This window comes from Homalodisca vitripennis, chromosome 4 (genome assembly GCF_021130785.1).
Source record: "Homalodisca vitripennis isolate AUS2020 chromosome 4, UT_GWSS_2.1, whole genome shotgun sequence".
NCBI classification, from domain to species: domain Eukaryota; kingdom Metazoa; phylum Arthropoda; class Insecta; order Hemiptera; family Cicadellidae; genus Homalodisca; species Homalodisca vitripennis.
In genome coordinates, this window is record NC_060210.1 from 42,349,431 (window position 1) to 42,368,704 (window position 19,274).

Below are 19,274 nucleotides of genomic sequence, written 5' to 3' on the forward strand. Positions count from 1 at the left end.
TTTAACAAAATAAAAGATTTATTTTCAGTACAATAGCTTATTCTAAATCTGATAATCTCAACTCTTCAACAATATCCTCAACTTGATCACTACCTGAATCTTCTTCTTTGATTTTCTCTTGTTTCTTAGGCATAGACTTATTCTTCTTAATCCTCTTTACTCTTTTCTTCTTTGTATTTTCTTCCTCAGCCCTAAAAGTCCATAAAATGTTAATCAAAACGAAAATTTTTTTATTTTAAATCCAATAATATATAGGTGGTTTTTTTTAGTTTTGCTATAATTAGTTGAACACAAGCATACAATTAATGCTTCAATAACAAAAGAGGATCTACTCACCCAAAGCCCAGATTGTCGCTGTCTGAATCTGAAGGGAATAGCTCTACAGGACCAGAGGGAGTGGGAGCTGCTTCTTTTTTGGCTGCAGGACGCTTTATCTGTGGGAGCTTGAAATCTCCAAGCTAAACATAAAACAGGTAAAAAATAAGTACTACTAAATTTTTTTTTAATTTTGCTTCAATGAATCATTTAGCAAAATCATGACCCTTTTAAGGCCAATGGCCGCAATATACCCCCACTGCCAAACCCACATTCACGGCCAATGGCCTTAATAAATATCCATCAACAAGTTCTATATATTACTGGCTAGCTATAGTTCAAAATGCCATGAAACTCAAGATTCTTGTACCAAATTGCATGTGATAAATCAGTTTGATTTAATTTTTTTTAACCTCTATGCAGTTGCTACTCTGACGTAAACAACTTTTTGCATAGGTTGAGGTTAACTTGTACTGCTTTGGCTGCTACGAAGTTAATATATTTTGTATTCTTAAGTTAGTTTTTTTTTACTGCTTCGTCTACAAATAAGTACACTATGAGTATAAGAAAACGTGAAAGATCCCCAACCAGTGAAAACACGCTAATAATACCAGCACAGCTGCTGGTGGCTCCAGAAAAAGGAGCAGATATAATTTTAAGAAGTGCAAAAGAGGTATACACCCTCTATGATTGGTGAACACCATTGTTTATTTTAAATTTAGACTATGTAATTGCAAATATTGTTCAATAACTTATTTTATTAAGTTTTTATGTGTTAATTTAAATTTCTATTGCTTTTCACTTTCATTTTGATGATGAGAGACTCAATAAGAAAGACAGGAGGACATTTCAGAAGGCTTTGATGTAAATCATGAACACTATTAACTTTTAAGAGATCGGCCACATCTAATACAGGTAGGCACTTCAAAATTGGTACATAGACTATGTATTGTGTATTTATGACTGTATGTGAATATAGTGTAATATTAAGTTTAGTATTTATTATGTTGTGTCAAACATAAAAATATGCTTAATTTTTTTATTTATTTTTTTTAAGTAGATACATATTTTTTCCTTGGAAGATCAGTAGTGAAAGATTAATTAGTAGTGAACAGAATAAAAAAAGAATTGTTAATTTTCAACCAGAAACGACAATGATATGATCTTTTCTGTAAAACTCTACTCCCAATCTGAAAATGCCTTGGCGTTTTTTCAGTAGAACAATATACCCCTTTAGGTGGATGGTTGTTTTAACACATCACAAAAATGTGTCAGTCTTAAAACGGTTAAAATATTTGCTAGATGTCACAATAATGGTGAGTGGATACTTCTCAATAAAAGTATGAAAATATTTAACATGTGGGATAATAGAGTTGGCTATAATACTAATTTTATGAATAATAATGTATTGACTTAATATATTATCCAGTTACGGATTATTATCAGAACTGGCAATAAGTTTTTCCAAAGAATCGTTTTATCGTTGTTGCACAATAAAGTACTGGTAACATTTTTTTTTTTTTTTCACTAAATTAGTGTATCTATATATCAATTATAGAGAATTGAATTCTCTACACAACACTTTTTTATTTTAAATTTTATACTTGATTACATGTATAGGACTTTATATGTTATGAATGAAAAATTTACTCAAATTCATGTACGTTATTGTTTTTTATATAACTTGGGCATATCTTATCCAAATTATTAAACATATTCAGGATCTGTTCATAATTATAAGTACTTTTATGATATTTTATTATCAATAGGAAAAATAAAATATATTTTATATCTCTAAAATTAAGTATAATTAATAAACATATTTTTTATTTTTAAACATTTTTATTATATAGGTATATTACTTTTACAAGTACTTTTTTCTTAAATGCATGTTTATAGGCTAAAATACAAAACTAATTTCAAGCAAATATCATTATTTTTTTATGAACAAAACCCTGCAAAAAGGTCATTTTGAATTGAACAGTTTTGGTTATAACCCAAGCTAAAACACTGTAGGAAAAGATTCTAGAAGTTGGTGAACAGCCAAAGGGTTAATGAGGTACACATAGCTAATCTTTCAGTTATAAAGGATGAATGAACCTTTTAGAAAACAAATTCTGACTTATCAAGGTAATTGTAACTAAAATTGAGTTGTAGCGATGAAATTAACATGGACTGTTACGAAAAATTCTGTGTGATTGGAAAATATTTTACATATAAGATTTTAAGTTATTGAGGGTGCAATTATCAAAGTTATTCTTGTTTACTGTAAGAAATACACTAAAATTCTTTTATCTTTTTGATCTTGGTAAATTGTAAAGAAGTTAACATTTTTGTAACTACTAAACTGCCGACTTGTTTATTTAACAGTTTAGATGACTGCCTTAAACATTATATTTTTAAATCTTATTTTAAATATGAACTAATAACTACCAAATGTACCTTATATCAGAAATACATTAAGCACACCTTGTCATTGTCAGTGACTCTCTTGGCAACCTGTCGCTGGTGCACCTTCTGCCAGCTCTGGTGGAAGTTAGCAAGTGGAGTCCCTCGAGTGCGCAGACCAGTCTCCCATGCTGCCACTGCCTTCACATCACCGAGGTGCAGGGCCACCTTACGTCTCTCCGCCTCCACATGTCGCCCACTTTCTTCAATCTTGGCCAGTGCCTGTCGTATCTTCTGGCTATACTTGCTAGTACGACAATCCTTCACAAAGCTTCTCAACTACCAAAGAAAAATTACAAATCATTTTAAACTGTAATGCAGATATATACTCAAGACAACGTTGTTCTGTAATGCGACATTCAGCTATACCTATTAATAATAAAAAAGATCATATTAATAAAAAATAAATATATAGCAATTATTTGCTTAAATAGTTTCTCTGTGTTAAGCAATATCTGTTCCAATAATCTAAACATTTGGCAAATTTTAAATAAAACAATATATAGCCACACCACATACAAATTAAACCCTCTATAAAAGACATGTGGTGTCTCTCCCTGGACTATTCTTAACCCAGTTCCTTTTGAGATATAGAAATATAACACAAATATTATAAAATATGTCTTTTCAAATATTTCTGAAACTTTAAATTATTATTTAAGTACTATACATAATATTTTAAATATACCTAAAGTCTCTAACAAAATTATCCACTCTTCTTCATTCTCAAGAGTAGTTATACATTTGAATTCAGTAGTTACAGAAAACGAAACTGTTTAAATAGGTCTACTCTAAAAAACACTACCTTCTTGTATGGTCAGGATGAAATCTCCATTAGTTATAAAAATTCTTCTTACAATATTACACAATTTATTCTATCCTTTTAAAAATAATAAATCAATATATTTATAAAAAAATAATTTTTCCTGAAAAGCTAATAATTTTCTTAAATAAGTCCTATTCCCAAGTTTGAGATTAGGAAGCCACTGCAAATATCTACCTAATATCTATTTTGAGCAAAATTTCAAAGATATTTGAATGTTATTCACAGTAAACTTGTTCATTTTTTAGAGACAAACAAATTTATTGACACCACAACAATTTGGATTCAGGAAACATTCTAACTCTGAACTTCTATTAACAAGTCTGATTAATAGTTTCAGAGTACTTGGATGGAGCACAGTAAACAGTTGGTATTTTATGTGACCTATCAAAGGCATTTGACTGTATGGACCATACATTACTAATAATAAACTTAAGCAATTTGGTATTTCTGGCATGCTTTAAAATTATATCCTCATACATTTCAGATTGTAAGCAAAGAACTGTGATGTACAGAACCTAACATACATTTAATTCTAGGTGGGGTCCAATAAAGAGTGTTGTTCCTTAGAGATACATTCTGCAGCCATTGTTGTTTTTTTAATTTACATTAACAATCTCCCCTCATAGTTACCATATAATTTTATTCCATACACAGATGATACATCTTGTCTTCTCAATAAGATACATTTTGAGATTTTACAAAAGGAGACAAATAAATTGTTGACAAATTTGTATGAAACAATTTTTACTTAATGTATTTAAAACCATCATTATCCAATTTAAAGTCAGAAATAAAAAAAGATTTTTAACTTTACTTGCCTGAGCGTCACTCGTTATGCTCTTTCTAGACGCTAAATATGAAGTATACGTTTGTTTTGCCGCAGGATTGCAGTATTGTGCCCTCATGGGTACTTATAAGCAATTATTCCGTTTCGATTCGTTAAGTTCGCACAATGGAACCACAACTATAGATGAGCTGCATTGAAAGCGACCTGCGCGAAAACTTCTTGCACATAGGGGTGGGGGGGGGGAAAGCAGGAGCTTGACCACGCATACCACCTCGCCCTCTTTCACTGCTTGATCTATTTCTTGCTGGTGCTCTGCTCCCCTGTGACGATGTTTTGGAGCATCACGCTATGTTTTGTTATTATCGTTGTTACGTAATAACAAATATTATTATTTATGTTAAGAATAGTGCCTTGCATCTATTTAATATGTTAGTATAATTAAGAAGTATTTAAACAAATGTTTATTGTTAACAGCTGTTTTTATTATTAATAGGTTTGTAAAACAGCTGTTATGTAACACATACATAATAAAGTGGCGACTGAGGAGTGGTTGGTAAGGAATGTGGAGGGGGAAGTGAGTCTGCGCTCCCTCTCCACATCTCTCTATCTCACTCTCCCTCCCCCTGCACTGTTCACTTAATAGGTCGCTTTCAAACCGGCTCATCTATAATGGCTTGTTTTGTTGTTTACATTTTGCTGTACACTCAATTTTTGTCACTTAAATGTTATGCTTACATTACATGTATCATGTTCTGAATGTTTAATGTTTAACTGTTAATTAGTTGTTGAATGAGTTTTTAGTTCTTCCGCTACCTCATAGAATAAGACAATTTGTGTACTTCAGAAGTAGAGATACTTGGTCAGTGATATTGAGATATCAAAGACTGACACAAAAGTGAATTATAAAAAGTAAATGAATGTAATGTAAATAGTTTATTTTAATTATCATTTTAATAATTACTATTGAATGTAACCGTTTTATCTCATCTCCCAGACAACAAGGCTCATACAATCATACAAAAGTGTAAAAATCTAATTAAATTCTGATTGTTTTGTTATTGTGCTAAAATTACATACTCCAATTAAAACTGGTTTTCCATTTAAAAAACTTTGTGCAGTTTTGGATAGAAAAATTAATGAAACGCATAAACAAAAAAAGTAATAAAATATTGAGTTGATTTCATTTTTTGTTTTTTTTTTAATGAAAAACTTTTAAATAAAAATGAATCAGAGAATAAAACTAAACAATTTTAAAGTAAAAATAAAAATTATATATTTTCTATAATATATATTATATTTATTATTTGACATCTGAAAAAAATATTACATAAAATTATTCACATTATAATAAGATATAAGATGTTTCAAAAGTCTAATATAACCAAATTATAGGAAGTTTAGTTGTGAATACATAAATATATAGTGCTATGGTATTCAGAAATAAAAATGATAATAATTTTTATGTTTACAGAGAAAAGCACAAAGTACCAAAAATGTACCCATTTTCAGTTACTAAGCAACGCAATGAAGTAAGCATAATACAATTGACTCTTATAGAAATGAATGTGCTTGTCCTACCTTTCTTATTAAGTTAGTTAATGTAAAACAGCATGTAAAAGTCAGTTTTTTACTTCAAAATTAACAGAAAACAAAAAAGGAAACAAGAAACAACACTTCTACTACAGACCCAATAAAGTCAGTCAGATTCCATAAAATGTCAATAGCACGATCTACAAGGATCACCCATTCTGAGGTTGTTATAGTCAACTGTGTATGATAAAACTTTGCTCAATTTAAATAAAAAAAACTTTTGAACAAAGAGCAAAATAATTTGTTTACAAACAACAGTCCCTGCTGTTCAGAGCTTGACAATAAAATCACATCTGGGAAACCCACACAATTGGCAACTAGTAACAGGATAAAAGTAAATCAAAGCTCACTAAATATTAAAACAACTCACAGGCTTTTGATTTATGTATAATTTAAAGATCTTTGACCGGAAAGTATGCTTTACTAGTACAGTACGAATCAACACTTTCGGTGCCGATTGAACTTTGGAAGTTACACGAACAACACGAAATAGATTGGTCGACGTTTTTAGAGTTAAAAACAAAAACAAGCAGGTTTTATATAAAGAGAGATAGGGTAAAATATGTTATGACACATTACAACAAGAGAAATCATGTTGTTTACTTAAATTATTTACCATTAACAAAAATTTGGTAACACTTTTATACTTTGGCATACTGTAAATTATACTGAGTAGTTTGGAGTAGTTCAGTAAAACATGATTAAAATGGGATTGTAGTACTAATAAGCATACAATGTTAAGTGTATTTAAAGTAGGGCTCCCACGTACCCACTTTAAAAAGGGACAAAGAGCCATCCATTAAGAAGCAGGGGACCAGAGACAATAGAACAGTTGAAGACCTTCACATACTAATCCTTGTTTATCAGAGGGATTTTGATATTAAACTTGTCAATTGTAATGGACAAGGAATCCAAAAAATATACATATTTATGTATCATTAACCCTCGAGCTGGCAGTTGAAATGTCCTCAAGTGGCAGGCCATTTTGAGGTGTTTTGCAGTAGTATCGGTTTTTAATTTTTTAAAAATATAATTTGATTATAAACCTATATGTATTATATATCATTGTTTTCACAAGAAAATTTACTTTTTATTTATGAAAATAAAAATCCCAATATATAAGAAATTTATCACTTTTTTACTAAGTTTGTTTTCAAAAAATAAAAAAAAGGTATGTAAAAGTGGTGGGAGTGCACCTATAAAAGACATATTGTGTGAAAAAAAATATTTCCAAAATACCCAAAATGTTGAAAATTTTTTATAGTTTTAGAAAATGTATAGTTTACTACAATTTTTTTATTAAAACAATTATGAAATACTCTAAACTGAAGAAAGTACAATACGGCTAAATTCGTTGCTATGGATACGACTGTGTTATAAAATTCATCATAACCTTAATTATTACTCGAAAAATTCATAAAATACGTTAAAAGTAAGCCTATAAAAATAAATAAAGAAGCTTTATATCATGATCATCGCATATGAAAATGATCCTAAAGCTAACTAAAACTATCACAACACTGCACATAGCCTAGAATACAAAAGCTCACTAATATATTTTTTCACATATATTTCTTCATAACATCACAAAATAAACTGATAAAACACAATCTACGAGAATTTATACGCATAAATAAACATACTTATTACATAAAAACACTTATTTCATGTAATAAACTTACGTTTTAGATGGACAAGAATAACGCGACCGGGTAACAATACAACAACAATGGCCGACTGTTCACAAACAACTCTTGTTTTCAATATGTCAAACTTAAATCATGGCATACAAAACAAAACAAAATACATCGATCAAATCAGCAACTATTTCTGATTCCAGTGGTATATGAATCATTGCAGTTTAGTTCGTGTATTGATTATAACAGATGTCAAATGGGCACATGTCAAATCAACTGATTTTCAGGCGACTGCCACTACAGAAACATTAATATCGACTGATAATCAGGTGACTGCCAGTTGTACAGTTAAACTCAGTCAAGGTACGTCAATTAAATAAAATCACGTATTGCCATTTTGACAAACTTACAGAATTTACTTTTATTACCAAGAAGTCAAGTCTCTCTGCCCACTGGTTAGCAACTAATACCAAACAAAAGACAGTATAACAGATAGCATAAGATCTTTCAACAAATACTGTTCTAGATTATCTAGCAAAGATTTATAGTAATTTACTTCAAATAAATAAAGTTGATTAAGTTGTAACATTGTTGACTTTACAAGTGAAAACCCATAATTTAATTCAGTGATTTTATTCATATTTATTACGAACGTTTTCAAATAAGGCTATACATTCAATAAGCACAATATGGAAATTAAAAAATTTTAAAACTTGTTCTTACTTGTACAACACTGGGCACAATAATGTCTGGAAAGCTGATGCGGTGGCTCTCTGCAGCACAATACTCTATCAACAGTTGATAAACCTGCTCCACAATAGCATCTCTAAATCCATTCTCGCCCAGTCCAGCCTTTGACATCCGCAAGATGCAAGTGAAATCCATTGGCTTCATTGACACTTTCTGATGTTTCTTATTGAAGTCTATGAGTGTTAATGACTGAAAAAAAATATTTTGTATATCTTTAGGGTTTCCTACACAATTAATATTATTGTTAAAATATATTATTATATGCTAAATGGAAGTCAACATGGTTTCCTCTTGTCAAGAGAGAAGGAATATTTATAACAATGCTTCATCAAAATAATCTGCATAAACGATACACTATTCATTTAACTTAATGTTTAATCTATTACATTGTAATATTCATTGTGGTTTCGAAACAATATTTTTTTAAACATAAACCATGTTATTGGAAGACAAGTTATTTAATACAATACTAACCTCAACAATAAAAGGTAAGACAGGTATGTAAGTGCCTGTTTCTTTTGAAAGCCTTGTAAGCAGTTGGCAGCAGTGGAAACGAAGCGGCATGTACTGAGCTGTAGCCACCAGCTTCACACAGCCCACTATCACCTGGACAAGAGGGTACAGGAGGGCTCGCAGTGGACTATTCTCACTGACTGTACAGATCAGGTCCACCCACAGCCTAAGTGAGTTCATGTATTGCCAATTACACACAGCTTGGATGCTCTCCTGTTAAAATATTTTATTAGTAAATAAAAGTTCAGAACAAAACATAAAACTGACAAATTCATAATTATGATGAAGTTTGGATGAACAGACTCATTATTTAGCTTAATTAATAACTCAGCATAAGTTTATAATTTTAATCATTGATTATTATCATTATGTAAGTAAATTATACGCAAGATATTAAAATGTATTAGAGTTTAAAAGCCTGCACCAAAGAGTAAACATCGAAACTAACATCATTGAACGAAATAGTAAAAAGTTTTAAATTACAGGAATAAAATAATTTGTACATTTATACCTTAACCCTTCCCACGCCGTAGATGGATATATTAGAAAGGTCGACTTTGACCAAAACTCCAAATACAGTTATATCCAATTTATAGATTATGTCACATACTCTTATGAATCCTTGTTTATCAGAGGGATAAACAACAGAAGAGAGAGAGAGAGAGAGAGAGAGAGAGAGAGAGAGAGAGAGAGAGGAGAGTTTTGTTAGTTCACAAAAGGCCTTCCAAATGCCCAGTGCATGTTTTGTGCTTATCGCGGTTGCCAAGGAAGTATTTATAAACGACCTTCACTCAGCAGCAAGGGAACAGGAGCGCCCTTTGTCTAACTCCGACTGCCTGCTCATCAATTCTGCGTCTCCTACAGAGCCATAACCAAACATATCTGTGACGAGTATTACTACTTTCTGGGTTGTCACGAGTTGGTTGCCAATGGCGCAGTGTAGCGGATACGGCTGTTATCGCAAGATAATCAGATCAAGCAACGTCGAGCGTGGCCGCTGCTTGGATAGGTGACCGATGAGCGATCCTGTCCTTGCAAGCGGCCCGCCTGCCCGGCCATTGGTGGTGGTTCGGAAGTCACCTTTAAGCCGTTGGTCCCCAGGTTAAGTGTTAGAGAGGGCTTCTTAGCCCTAACTTCGCCTGGTAAAATAAGACATTCTTTACTTTTTATTTTTACAAGTGCGCGTGTACAACGTATCTCGTTATTATTCTTGATTATGAGGTAGTGTTGTGATTAGTTTGAAATATTTATCTTGTTTCATAGTAAAATGTAATTTAACTTTTCAGTTTCATTATATATTACAATGAAATTAAAAATTTATTTTAAACAACAGTTTTGTAAATAGTTTTTTTTATTTTTATCAATAAATACCTAATTTTAAGTAAAATGCCCTGTTTTGTACTTTTAGGCTTTTACCTTTTATAATAAAATTAGCTTTGAATTTTTAGAAACAAAATTTTCTTACTTGCATTACCGTTATAGGAAAGTTAATGGATTTATTAGTGGCGTACGAAGAGTTAATAAAACATATTAGACATAAATAGAATGTTTCCAAGAGGAAACATTATAGTCTCTCAATATTTTTGAATAATCTATTCAGATTTAAAAACTACAAATTATTTACATGCTTTATTTGTCAAAGTACAATCATGCAAGCCTTTGTTTGCTCACTCTGCCTTACTTTTATACTTTTAAAATAATCATGCACAAAAAAAGTTTAATGATCAGAGATGGCAAGGAAGTACATAAGTACTGTAAATTACTCAAGACTTCAGATCGCTCTGGGCGAAAGTTTGCCACACAATACAGTTACAAGAATTCTCTGTTTGACCACACAATAATTTAAAAAAAAAACCAAACTGGTTTTTAATTAAAAATTAAATACTATCTTATTATAGGAGAATGCTGTTTGAAGACTGGGTTCACTGTTGGTGTATCATAAAATTACTTACTCACTACAGTAAAGAAAACATTATGATTAAAAGGGATCATTTTAAGTTCAGCTTATACAAATTAATATATACATTAAATTGTATAAATGGCAATTGCCTTATTTAATTTCAATAAACATTGAATCGCAAAAAGTACTCGCTCCGCCGGGAGTCGAACCCGGATCTCTCACTTGCCGGGTGAATGTGCTACCATTACACCACACAGCGCTCACATTTTCCGATTCAATTATTTTGTATTTAAAATAATTTAAAAATATAAATAGATTTAAGCTGATACATTTTTTTACCGTATTCATCTATTTGTTTCGTAGTTTGATTTTGTTGAGATTAAATGTAAGAAAGGGCTGAATGTGGCCCTAATTTCACCTCTGTACTCATGTAAAAATAAAGAAAATATGACTATCCATAGAGACAGTTTGCAGGGTGTTAACTAACTAAATGACTCATAAGGTCTTGGCTCTAAGAGAGCTGCAATACCTGAGTGATATATTGTTAAATAGAGACCAGGTCCCCCAGCGCAGCACCCACCATGACCATCAGCTTCACTTTTGCAGAATGAGGCTTTTGAGGGGAGGAGAAGCTTCTCTTACTTTGGATTAAAATGGTTAATGACCTCTCCGAGAACATCACCAGTTTATCTAGTTACAGTTTTAAATATCATAAAAAAAATCTTTTATGACAAATAATTTCATTTAAATGAACATATGTGTTTGCACAATTTGGTTTTAAGGTAATTTTAGATTAGTTATTGATATTGTGTTGTTTTATAAACTAGTTATAATGAAAACCACTTGTAATAAAAGTAATTTTCTATTTACTTAAAATGCTATTTATTGTAATGCCGATAAAAAATTAATATAGATAAAGAGAAAATAATTTCTTCCAACACCTGTTTTTGACAAGTCTGCCACAAGTCACTTTAGAACAATAAACTATTAACCTAAAATATAATGCTGGTAAAAATACAATACCTTTTTGTGCACAGTGATTGCATTGCGTAGATGAATTGCTAGTTGTCTGATGTAAAGGAAAGTGTGCTGATACGACACACTCATGTCCAGACAAAACATCTCTGCCAGAGACCGTCTCATGAATGAAATGTTGGGCAGTGTAGCGACAGACATAAACTTGCTGTTGCTGATGTAAGCCACATACATCATCTGGTGCAAAAAATTATACTACTTTAGATAGTAATCAAATAGTGAACACATACTAAATCAGATGTTAACCTTTTGCACTCGAGAGTAAAATTTTTGGTCACTACCAAAAACTCGGGCCTCTATTGAAAAAGTACTGGCGAAAACCTCGGAGCCCTTTTTATCAATTTTGTAAAGGTTTTGTTAAAAAGTTGTAACTTTTTTTATTTTAGCAGTTAGAGTTATAATTTTGGTTTTGTTTTATTTGTCATAAAATTCTATATTGTAAAAAATATATATTTGTAATTACATTATTTTTAATACCTTTTTTCACTTATAAAAAAAAATTCTTTTGCAAAATTTTTTACAACAGTTAACTTTTGGCTGTTATAACTGAAAAAAATGCATTGACATTATATAAACTACTATTATTTCTAGGTTCTTTACATAATTGTAAACATTCACATAAAATTTCATAAACTTACCTCTATAGACAAAAATGTTGTAGGCAGTTTTGTAATTTCCGACAATTTCCCCAAATAGTGAGTTTTTTGTCAAATGATTGAATATTTACTTTTTTATACCTTTTTATGCCCGTAATACCGGTACTTTGGGATTATACCGACCCGCATCAATATGAAGAACACAAAAATATAAATTTATAGAAACAAAACCTGATAGAACGAAAAAACAACACTTTTAATTACAAAATTACAAACTTACAACGATTATCAATGGGGTCAGATTCCATTATATGCCCCCAACGCTTAAACCTTTTTCAATGAACTTAGAACGTTATAAAACGATGTAGTTGAGTAATAGAACTAACATTCCATCAATCAACAAGCATTTCCAGGTATTGTGATCGGTATTTTTGTCGCTGTTATCTTATCTTTCTCCAGAATCCTGATTACGGCAGGCCTCGCGGCGGGACTCTGCAATCACGTTATCTACTAGACTGCTCGACTTTGACCTATGTCTGAGGTTGGGGAGGGGTTTGCGATAAGACAATTCCTGTTTTATATTGAAGAAATATTGTTCTATGCTAATCTAGTAATCAGTAGAAGCAAAATGGCAAATAACGATTCATGTCTGGGTGTGGTCGGTATAATCCCAAAGTACTGTAATACCTCCCTCACTTTCACTTTTGGCATTGTCAGATGATTCCGAATCTGATATGTTACTGACAAAAATATCACTCAGATCGTCAACATAACCTTATTGACTGAAATAACTTATCAGACTAAACAAAACAATGAAGAGATCAGCTGTTGAAGTTGGGATCAAATCAGCTGACTAAAATGGTTGACAAACCTCTACAACTCAATGTAAAACTGCAAAATCACCGCTATAGAGTATACAAATTTACTACGTTTTTTACATCCAACAACTATCCAGATTGCGTATATCGCAAATTTACCGCATTTGGATAATTTATAAAGCCAGTGTAAAGGATTTACCAAACGTCCGACATTTCGGACGTCCGAGGTTTTGGCCTAAACAGCAAACGTCCGAAATGTCGGACGTCCGAGGTTTTGGCCTAAACAACGTTGTCCGATATTTCGGACGTCGGAGTGCAAAGGGTTAATTGGTTTGTTTTACAAAATGTTATATCCAATAATATTTACTTTTGTTAAATCAGAATTTTAGTCATTACACTAAAGTCCAAACACTAAACACTAAAGATTCTGTTTATCATTCTTCATAATCACACGAGACATTTATCTTTGTTAATAATATATCCAGTATTCTTATTTAGTGGTTTTGGCAACGTTTACAACCTCACCACAATTAGTAACAATGGAAATCATAACTGGTGCATGTTGCTGGGCAATCATAAAACATATACTTACACCAAACCAATTTATCCACACTATACGCACTTGGATGAATCTGTTCACATCCAACCTGAGAAACTTTGGTAGCAGTACGACCTGCAAAATGTTCTTATCTAGACTAGATATCAACAACCTATGGCAAATATCAAACCGTGCTTCATGTACCAAAGGTTACGGTACTGATCATTAACATAAAAAATTTTAGCCTTCTGGAAGGATAAGCAGACTCTTTTAGGTTCACCCAAGTCAAAGTTTAATTTACATTGCTAAAACTAATGCACTGAGCATTAATGTAGTAAAAATTAAGATCTCCTATCTCTCCACCAGCTAACTCACACTACACAACTCCCAAACATTAGATTCTCCTCTTTCTATATCTGAGGAACACTATATGTATTGATTGCTAATGGGAGAGGATTGTGGTAAATGCAGCCTCTCATAAACTCTATGAATGCTTCTAGAAATACTTGGCCGCTACTGAAGTCCAAGACATCTTTCTGAGTACTATTCAGTGTCTTCCAGTTCTTGTCCAGTGTAGACCCAAACCAAATTGGAGTATTCACTTTTGAGAAAACCATGGAAGTCCAGTGACATTTTTACCATCCAGAACAATCAAGATTGGTTGGTATCACCAGTGTTTAGGACTAAAACTCATAAATATAACCAATCTTGAACTTATTAGAATCGTTCTTAATTAATTATTCAATCTTTTCCTGGAAGCATTACACATACGTAATTATCAGCTCTGTGTTGCAAAAACAAATCATTTTTCCATTTAATATCAAATTAAGGTATTTTCTATGGGGATTCATTGTATTTGGTGTATTATCATCTATAATTTGTTCCAAGCTCCCTGTCATCACTTTTTCACTGACAACTTTGTATATTTGCTGAGGTGCCTCCTCATAGCAAGTTTTATTCTGCCCAAGCAGACGAATACAGGAATATTCACCAAATAAATGCCTTGCATAATCCACCCAACTCCAGCAGGCCTCATCAATTTGCAACTGCTCATATACACATTGTTAAAGTTGAATTTGATATTGTGTTTCAGAAAAGTATGTAGAGTAAGAAGGTAAGTTTTTTTTCTCTTCTACCTGACATTCAGGAATACTGATTTTTATTTTGTTAACAATGCAAGCTTTACTTAACAGTATTAAACATATTAAACATCAAAACTGTTTTATAATTTGTCATATTAACAAAATAAAGAGTTACCTACAATTCACTCTAAATTGTTATACTGAATTTAGATTACTATGCAAAAATATATGAAACTATTATAAAATAAATTTTACGGGATCAATTCGACTATTCATTGAAATCCTAGCACAAGTATGAGAAATGTTTGTCGCACCTTCTTTGTGACTCTATGCTTAAGATCTTAGGTAGTCTAACATCACAGCATGCACAATATGGCATCTGCTGCAGTCAACATATTACTTCACAATAATTGTCTAGCTAAAATACATGTGGTTAACACCTTCACTATGGCTCTATACTGAGTGGTCGTAAGTAATCTAACACCAAACCAGGTGTACTAAAGCGTCTGCCACAGACAACGTATTAACCACATCTTGAAAATGTATCCAAAACTTTTAACAGCAATTGCAGCTTGCAGATTCCCTAGGGGCTAAACTGGCCACTGGTTTAAGAAATTTGGATTAACTAAGTAATCCATAATAGTAATAAATATCACAGTCCAGGGCCAAAAAATGAATTCTAATAATTGCTACCTTACCAAAGCTGTATAACAGTTAATTATTTTGAACAGAAACATCCTATACTACTGTATTCATATTAGTTCTGTATTAAAGCCAACCTTCAGTACTGAATCCAGCAGTGACTTCTGCTGGTTAGTGGTGATCCGCAGGATGCACAGAAAAGCCACCACACGAACAGTCTCTTCAGCAGATGATGACCACAGTGCCACCAGCTGTTTGAGAGCAGTCTTCACTAGCGAGTGGTAGAAACCAAGGAAAACTATCATTTGGTGCAAATGTTTTAACAGCACTGTCAATATGTTTGCTGAGCTCACAGCTCCAAGCAACTGTAAATGACAGAGAACACAATAAATTTAATACCTTATACAAATTTTAATACTCTTAGTTACAAATTAACTAAATGATACTACTTATGTACATTTAGAGAAAAATCATTAAATTATTTAGAACTAAAACATTTATGGACTCAAAGTCGTGCACAATGTTTCTCATGCGGGATTTCCACTCAATCTCAATTATCAAATTTGTGGCTCTTTCACTGTAAAAAATTGTAATTTCATACTTAAATTGTTTTATAAACAACGTTAACGATAAAAAAACAATAATTATGGTGTTGGAGTGACAAATCTGAGGTGTTGACACGACTCTAACCTGGGAGAATGGTGAAATTATTAAAAACTTTTCTTTATTACACTAATGATGTTGATAGTTCATGGAAGAATAGAAATGTTTGTCTAAAAAATAATTCATTTTAGGCCTCAGCTATGACAAAGCAGAGGGCAGTTTGCTTTGAACATTTACCATTGCTTAATAATGAGCATAAAAGGACACAATATTTTCTGCTTGTATCATACCACAACTCTTACTATCCATCGGCCCGAAGGAGCTGTTTACACAAGCGAGAACTGCGCAAGCCTGATCACGGCGGCTTTAGACTCCAACTCCACTCAATTTAGAGCAAAACGCTCCACTCACACAGACCACAAAACGCTGATGAAACACTGGAAAACACCAACAGTTTGTGATGTAAACCTAATCGCAGGTTCCTTTCAGGTGGCTAACTCAAATTTCAGCGTTCTACTGTGATTCAAGTTCTCCTTCTACACCTCATTGTTGTGAAGTTGAATCTTGATGAAAAACATGAATGAAGAACAATTTTGATTTTTTACAATGTTTCACTGTTCAGTGCTATAAGGTAACGCAGAAGAGATTGAAGAATGGCAAAAGAGTTTTGAGTTCATCCCATCTTGAGTTCTATATTCTATCAAGTCAGTTTTACTTATTGCTACTGCACTCAGGCTTAGGGAAGATGCCACATTAAAAATATTATCATAATATGTCCCAAACAAACAACTGTGCAATATTAACTTGTTTCTTGATTCTACAACAGACCTACACTCAAACACCTATATTAAAGCTGAGTTAAGTAGCAAAAACTGGTGACAGACGCCAAAAGTTCAGATTTTTGGGTCACTACACATGCTCATAGCATGTTTTAGCACTAGATACTGACATTGGCACCACTGTGTGAAAGTACCAATGCTCACCCATTGTTTGCAACTCCACAAGACCAACTGGCGGGCAGTTGTCCATCCATGGACACCTTCTCCAGTTGAATTCACCAACATACATATTTCAAGAAAGATTAGTGTGCCCACAAGTTTCGGTGATCAACTGCGATGACTGGTAACTCGTGTGAACCATCTAATGCTCCCCTACACACTACCATGTTACCGGGGCTGTGACACACCGCTGTCAGCTGCGAATGGCCAGCTCGCTTTCGCTCATGCGAACCGCTCCATTTGAATATATAATTGAATTCTATATTTAAGATTAACATTTTATAAATTTTAAATATTCTTTATCTAAAATTATTTGGATATCTCCAAGGTTATTCATAATGTTATTTAGTTTTTAATAATAGCTTATTAGTAGGAAAATATCTATAAACCTAAAGATTGTTGTATTAAAACTTTATTGACATTGGTGACACAACTTAATGTTGTTGTATCAATCAATAAAATGGCTTTTGTTACGATTATTAGTATTAAATATGGCACAACTGAATTAAAAATGGCCTATATGTCTTCAACTGTCATAGAAGTCCTCAATTGCCATAACGTATTGCCTTATGGGGTTGTTGTAAAATAAATGAATTATGGAGACTATTTGTCTTACAAAATAAGTTGCAGCTCACTTGAAAGAAGCAAGTAGATTTTTTGACATAATTTGTTTTAGAAATACAAGATACCAACTAAAATTGTACGGGAACAATTTTTCCCCATGCTCATAAATATTAATTTTTAATTTTTAAGTTTGATTGACCGCCATATTGTAACGAAAATGCAAACCTAACTGGTCAAAAAATTTAGCTAGATATTTATAAGATCAATTTTTGTACTAAGTTTGAACTTGTTTCAGCATTTCTTTCACTAGGTGATTGAAATAATTTTCTAAGACTTACGCGTAATTAATATCTTGAAAACTAAAATCCAAAACAATGTTTACAGGAAAAAGTTTGAGAAGTGTTTTTAGGATGCATTACAAAACACTTTTTACTTTTTCTAGTTTTAAATGCGGTAAAAGTGGTCCTTACTGAGATAATTTATTGTATCGTTATTCCTTATGCTTGCAGCAGATTTTAATTAAAATTTGTATCAGTTATTTCTAATCAAAAGTAACTGTAATTACTAGAGACATTCTTTAACACGTTCACTGCTGCGGACGCACATGCGCGCTTGGCGTATGCTCGCCCGATGTGCTGCAGGCGCACTTGCGCGCTTCATGCAGTATCGTGGTTGTCCACCATTTTCATATCCAGCTGACAGTTTCGTGGGATTATGGGTAATGCAAACTTGTTGGTTAGGTTGTTGGCTGTGCTACTGTGTGATTCGTTTGCAGTTTGCTTATAATTCAGTGTCAGTACAAATATTGAAAATGAGTGATGAAGAAGCGGGTCCGTCTACCGGGCCCAAACGATCTCGTACAGTGAATAAGTACATTGATGTAAACAATCTTACAGTGAGTGAATTGGACGAGTTGTATGTGGATTCCGATGAAGATTTTTACTCAGAGAATGAAGATGAATATGTGCCAGAACAAGACTCAAACAGTGAATCTGAAGATGATTTTGAGCAAACAAACTTTGAACATTTGGTTTTTGAAGATCCACAAATTGAATCAGAGATTTTAGAGCCTGATATTGGTAATGTTAACACTAATGATGACATACAAGATGAGGCTTGTGATGAGAACCAAAATGAAAATCAACCTGTAAGGCCTAGGCCTAGGTCTAGACGTGCGGATAGGCTATCTCAGGTAAAATGGAATGAGCAAATCAATCTTGTTAATTTACACCATACCAGACCAAATGAACTACTTGTATCTTTGCCAGGGGATGGCACACCTATTGATTATTTTAATTTGATAACAGATGAGGATTTCATGCAAAAGATTATTGACATGACAAACAATTATGCCTCTGAAGTTTTTTTCACTAATGCAGACTAGGCAGTACATTCCCGTATAAATAAATGGAAGGACTTGACAATCAATGAATTCAAGGTTTTCCTAGGATTACGCCTTCACATGGGAAATATCATCATTCCACGTATAAATGATTATTGGAAAACAGATCAATTGTTCAAAAATATCATTCCTGACTACATGAGTCGTGATCGTTTCTTGATAATTTTGCGTTGCTTACATTTCTGCAACAACAATGAAGAAAATGATGACCGGCTTTTCAAGATTCGAAT

At 32.5% G+C, this 19,274-nt stretch overlaps 1 protein-coding gene across 1 annotated transcript in view; it reads right to left on the reverse strand.

The window, feature by feature from the left end:
* LOC124359206 (nucleolar complex protein 2 homolog) overlaps positions 1 to 19,274 on the reverse strand; it is a 33,292-nt gene continuing 14,018 nt past the window's right edge. The window contains exons 7-13 of the mRNA XM_046811765.1: positions 15,615 to 15,842; positions 11,790 to 11,978; positions 8,828 to 9,079; positions 8,327 to 8,542; positions 2,785 to 3,042; positions 337 to 458; positions 1 to 191 (exon numbers count right to left, since the gene is read on the reverse strand). Coding sequence (XP_046667721.1) covers positions 38 to 191; positions 337 to 458; positions 2,785 to 3,042; positions 8,327 to 8,542; positions 8,828 to 9,079; positions 11,790 to 11,978; positions 15,615 to 15,842 — 1,419 coding nt within the window. The 3' untranslated portion in view covers positions 1 to 37. The remainder of the gene's footprint in view (positions 192 to 336; positions 459 to 2,784; positions 3,043 to 8,326; positions 8,543 to 8,827; positions 9,080 to 11,789; positions 11,979 to 15,614; positions 15,843 to 19,274) is intronic.